Source organism: Panicum virgatum, chromosome 1K, assembly GCF_016808335.1.
Source record: "Panicum virgatum strain AP13 chromosome 1K, P.virgatum_v5, whole genome shotgun sequence".
Taxonomy (NCBI): Eukaryota; Viridiplantae; Streptophyta; class Magnoliopsida; order Poales; family Poaceae; genus Panicum; species Panicum virgatum.
The window spans coordinates 51,053,013-51,058,074 of record NC_053136.1 but is presented as its reverse complement, the minus strand read 5'-3'; the positions used below and the strand labels follow the sequence as shown (position 1 = coordinate 51,058,074).

The 5,062-nt window shown below is 58.7% G+C and overlaps 1 protein-coding gene across 1 annotated transcript; it reads left to right on the top strand.

Moving 5' to 3' along the window:
• LOC120641436 (auxin efflux carrier component 1a-like) lies at nt 1–3,359 on the top strand. The gene is made up of 6 exons (XM_039917578.1): nt 1–1,487; nt 1,589–1,868; nt 1,978–2,063; nt 2,173–2,330; nt 2,590–2,666; nt 2,834–3,359. Exons 1-6 carry the CDS (start codon nt 359–361, stop codon nt 2,898–2,900), a joined length of 1,797 nt encoding a protein of 598 aa, XP_039773512.1. The 5' UTR covers nt 1–358; the 3' UTR covers nt 2,901–3,359.
• The last annotated feature ends 1,703 nt before the right edge of the window (nt 3,360–5,062 follow it).

The window sequence follows — 5,062 nt, the reverse complement described above, 5'->3', positions numbered from 1 at the left end:
CCTCCCCTCACAGCGCGGCGTTGCTTGGATGATAAAGGCTAGCCAACAAGGGATGGTCCAAATAAAGCTTGGGCCGCGCTGCCACCTCGCCTAAATAAAACACTCTCCCACGCACACCACCCACCACTGCGCCCCTGCTCCTCCTCCTCCTCCTCAGTCCCAGTCCCTGCTCACTAGCTGAGCGAATTAGACTGCTCGCTCACTAGCTCGGCTCAGCTGGAAGGAGTTGGGGTAGAGGTCGCCGGGGAGAAAGAGACGGTAAGAGGGCGGCGTTCAGCTCATCAGCTGAGCTGAGCTTGGGAGGTGAGAGGGACAAGGGGAGCTTGGAAGGAGGAGGAAGAGAGGAGAGGAGCCCAAGATGATTACGGGGGCGGACTTCTACCACGTGATGACGGCCATGGTGCCGCTGTACGTGGCGATGATCCTGGCGTACGGGTCGGTGCGGTGGTGGCGCATCTTCACGCCGGACCAGTGCTCCGGCATCAACCGCTTCGTCGCGCTCTTTGCCGTGCCGCTGCTCTCCTTCCACTTCATCTCCACCAACAACCCCTACACCATGAACCTGCGCTTCATCGCCGCCGACACGCTGCAGAAGCTCATGGTGCTCGCCATGCTCACCGCCTGGAGCCACCTCAGCCGCCGGGGCAGCCTCGAGTGGACCATCACGCTCTTCTCCCTCTCCACGCTGCCCAACACGCTCGTCATGGGCATCCCGCTGCTCAAGGGCATGTACGGCGACTTCTCCGGCAGCCTCATGGTGCAGATCGTCGTGCTCCAGTGCATCATCTGGTACACGCTCATGCTCTTCATGTTCGAGTACCGCGGCGCGCGGATGCTCATCACCGAGCAGTTCCCGGACAACGCCGGGGCCATCGCCTCCATCGTCGTCGACCCGGACGTCGTCTCCCTCGACGGCCGGCGGGACGCCATCGAGACCGAGGCCGAGGTCAAGGAGGACGGCAAGATACACGTCACCGTGCGCCGCTCCAACGCCTCGCGCTCCGACATCTACTCGCGCCGCTCCATGGGCTTCTCCAGCACCACGCCGCGCCCCAGCAACCTCACCAACGCCGAGATCTACTCGCTGCAGTCGTCGCGCAACCCGACGCCGCGGGGCTCCAGCTTCAACCACAACGACTTCTACTCCATGGTCGGCCGCAGCTCCAACTTCGGCGCCGCCGACGCCTTCGGCGTCCGCACCGGCGCCACGCCGCGCCCGTCCAACTACGAGGACGACGCGTCCAAGACCAAGTACCCGCTGCCCGTCGTGAATGCAGCGCCCGGGCCGGGCCACTACCCCGCGCCCAACCCGGCGGTGGCCGCGGCGCCCAAGGGCGCCAAGAAGGCCGCCACCAACGGGCAGGCCAAGGGCGAGGACCTCCACATGTTCGTCTGGAGCTCCAGCGCGTCGCCGGTCTCGGACGTCTTCGCCGGCGGCGCGCCGGACTACAACGACGCCGCCGCGGCCGTCAAGTCCCCCCGCAAAAGTAGCAATCTTTCTCGCCGCGATCTCACCACGTAACCCCCTCTCCTCGGGGCGCTCTAATTTGTTTGCTCTCGCTCGCTTGCATTTCTTTGTTTATTGAAGTGGATGGAGCGAAGGACAGGGACGACTACGTGGAGCGCGACGAGTTCAGCTTCGGGAACAGGGGCGCGATGGACCGGGACGCGGAGGCAGGGGACGAGAAGGCCGCGTCGGCGGCGGCGGGGGTGGGCGCCGACCCCAACGCGGTGGCCGCGCCGACGGCGATGCCGCCCACGAGCGTGATGACCCGGCTGATCCTGATCATGGTGTGGCGCAAGCTCATCCGCAACCCCAACACCTACTCCAGCCTCATCGGCCTCATCTGGTCGCTCGTCTGCTTCAGGTCCGTACTAGCAGCAACCACCACCAATTCGACGCGCAGCGCCCGCCGGGTGATCTAGCGAGGCAGCCGTCTGATCAGCTCCGCTGTTGGATTTGTTGGCGTCCTGCAGGTGGAACTTCGAGATGCCGGCCATCGTCCTGAAATCCATCTCCATCCTGTCGGACGCCGGACTCGGGATGGCCATGTTCAGTCTCGGTCGGTACCCGCTGCCGCCTCCTAACCTACTTCGATCCAGCAGTAGAAATTGACTGCCCGGGCGGCGGCTCGTTCGCAGACTAACCCACCTGCTGCGCGTTACGTGCAGGGCTGTTCATGGCGCTGCAGCCGCGGATCATCGCGTGCGGGAACAAGGTGGCGACGTTCGCCATGGCCGTGCGCTTCCTGACCGGGCCGGCCGTGATGGCGGCCGCGTCCTTCGCCGTGGGCCTCCGGGGCACGCTTCTGCACGTCGCCATCGTCCAGGTACTTTGGGTGGGGAAAAGGGGGAGAGGGATGGATGCACACGCAGCGGGGAAAAGTCTTTTGCTGCCGCCCGCGCGCGGCCAGCAGCTAGGCATCCTCGCTGTGCTGCTTCTTTTCCCGGTCCCCTCTCGTGCTCGCCTCTTCACTCTCTCTCTTTCTCTACGCCGCGGCGGCCAGCACAAAAGCTTCGCCTTTTTTTTTTCTCTCACCGTGCTCTGCTTGTTTGTTTTCTTGCTTTGCAAAATGACGGAACGAGCAGGCAGCTCTGCCCCAGGGCATTGTCCCCTTCGTCTTCGCAAAGGAGTACAACGTGCACCCTGACATTCTCAGCACTGCGTGAGTCCCCCCGCCCCTCCCCCGGTGTCGGAGAACACGACGCCAGCACGGACAAAACCAAGAACACCACGATCTGTTCAAAGATTCTCGTCTCCAGTCGCCGCTGACACACAGGCGCCCTGTTGCTAACCCTTTTTTTTTTTCTGCCCGCTGCTTGGTGCTTGCAGAGTCATTTTTGGCATGCTCATCGCCCTGCCCATCACGCTCGTCTACTACATCCTGCTCGGGTTGTGAGCGCCGACCGCCATTGCTGTAAAAAAGACTAGCACCACCCAATATCAGATCAGGGGAGGCAAAGGGAGGACAGAGCTGCAACGACACTGCTTGGCGCTTGCAAAATGAGTGACTTGTTTCTTTTTTTTTCTTGTTCTCTTTTTCTTTTTTTTCTTTTTTTTTCTACTAGAAGTAGGTGTGGGGATTGGGAGAAGGGAAAGGGTGGAGGTGGACAAGACGTTAGCTAGCTAGGACGACAATGGTGAGGCAAAAGGCACCAAAAGCAGGTACAAGTACAAAGCTTGAAGGGAAGAGGGGATCATCCTGTTTCAGCAGGTCACGGGACTTGGGGGATCGGTGAGTTTTCGCAACGGGTTCTTTTGGGGATTTTGGATGGCCGCGCTGACCGCTGTAAAATGGACGCCATTTCTGACAAGAGGTCGATCGATCATGCTTTGCTCATCTCATGAGTTTGATGGACTGAGATGGTATTTGTCATCAGTTTTCCGGGTAACTATACTCCAATCCCAAAAAAAACAACCTGCGGGGGTGAGACCGCCCCCACGGCATTGTTTGAGAGGTAGAATAACCTTCTCACAGCAGGCCAAGAAAACCCCCGAACTCCTGCCCCACCCGTACACGGGGTCCGTCGCTTATTAGTTAGGCCGGGCTCCACAGTGCTTTGGACGTGAGACAAGCGAGGGAGTTTTTTTTAACCCCAGAGCTGAAATTCGCCCCCGATGGGGATCGAACCCAGGACCTCTGGGGAGTGCCTCCAGCGATGCTACCACTACGATAGCAGGCCTTTGGCAGTGGATTCAATCCCCAAAGCTAGATTGTGCAGAATGTCTATTTCCTTGGTTCCTCTTCATCCGATTTTTCGAATGTTTTCACAACCGTTTTACGTTCCCATGGTTCAGTGAGTAAAACAGCTGGTCAGCGCAAGTCAAAGCCAGCAAATGGATAACTCGTGGTCGTTGATCCTGGATAAGTAGGGTTTTGTGCGGCATGACTTGAGTTGCATTACGTGGAGCAAGTAATCATGGCGTTTTTTTTCCCCTTTGGCGCTTTTGGGTGAGCAAAATCAGGTGAAGCCTAACTTCCGGATGATTAGGGGAGATTATTGGATCAAAACATGCCTTCAACTAAAAAATTGTGCCCCACTTCAGTATTATTAGCTTTAAGTTAAGTATTGTTTTTGCGACGAAGCAGATCGAGCACGACATGTGTGAATTTGGTATGGCACCTAGCTATATTTTTCCTACGAAACACCCTACTGATCTACCATAGATTGGTGATGATTCAAATCTTCCCATCATCCAACTTACACCACAAACTCTACAATCTCCCAGCCACACAGCATTGGAGGAATGAGCTATGTTGCATGCCTTGTCACGTCTCCCGTGTGTTTTGAGCTCAAAAACTCTCTGATCCCTCAAACAATCTCGTCCACAGCAAGCCATCAAGTTCATGATACGCCATCACCTGAGGAATGTGGAGTACTCACTCCTGGTTGTGATGAGTGAATTGTCAACCGTGTGGTGTGATTGTGTGCTTGGTCTTTTGTTGCAGGTACACGGGCGTCGAGTGTCGACGGAGAGCTGCCGTGGAGGTGCTGTGGACGATGGACTGTGCGGTGGGCGGCGGTGAAGGGCGGCCGGGACCGGAGCTCGGGCCGGGCGGCAGCTGTGGCGTCCACTCCTGGATCGGGGGGCGCAAGCACCGGTGGATGGCGGGTTTCTTGGTTTGCGCCACAAAACCAAGTTGGCAGACGGCGGTTGAAGACGTCAAGTCGTGGAGGCACGAGCGTCGGTCTCGGGACTGGCGGAGGAACGGGCGTCGACGGCGTCTAGGGCCTCGCTGCGGGCGAGGAGGTGACGGGCGTCGGGCGGCGTCTGGGGCCGTCAGAAGGCCGAGGCGGGAACGGCGTCCAGGGCCACGGCGTGGAGGCGGGAATCTTCCCGCGCGCGGAGTTTTGGCGGTTTTCTCAAAACCGGCCACCTACCCGGGTTTTGCGGACCCTTCAAAACCGCGGACCGGATCTTCATCCCCACGGCGGCATCGCGGAGAAGACTTCGACTCGAAGAAAGAACCTTGGCCGTCGGATGAGTCATTGTATCTTTTTCCGGTTTTGCCCCTACGGGTCTTCTAGTTTAATTTCAGCTCTTAGGGGTATTTTAGTC

Excerpts from the sequence above, each read along its gene's own strand:
- LOC120641436 (XM_039917578.1), top strand. The coding sequence starts at position 359 with ATGATTACGGGGGCGGACTTCTACCACGTGATGACGGCCATGGTGCCG. Across the intron at positions 1,869-1,977 it reads TGGTCGCTCGTCTGCTTCAG|GTGGAACTTCGAGATGCCGG; the intron begins GTCCGTACTAGC and ends GGCGTCCTGCAG. Across the intron at positions 2,064-2,172 it reads GATGGCCATGTTCAGTCTCG|GGCTGTTCATGGCGCTGCAG; the intron begins GTCGGTACCCGC and ends CGTTACGTGCAG.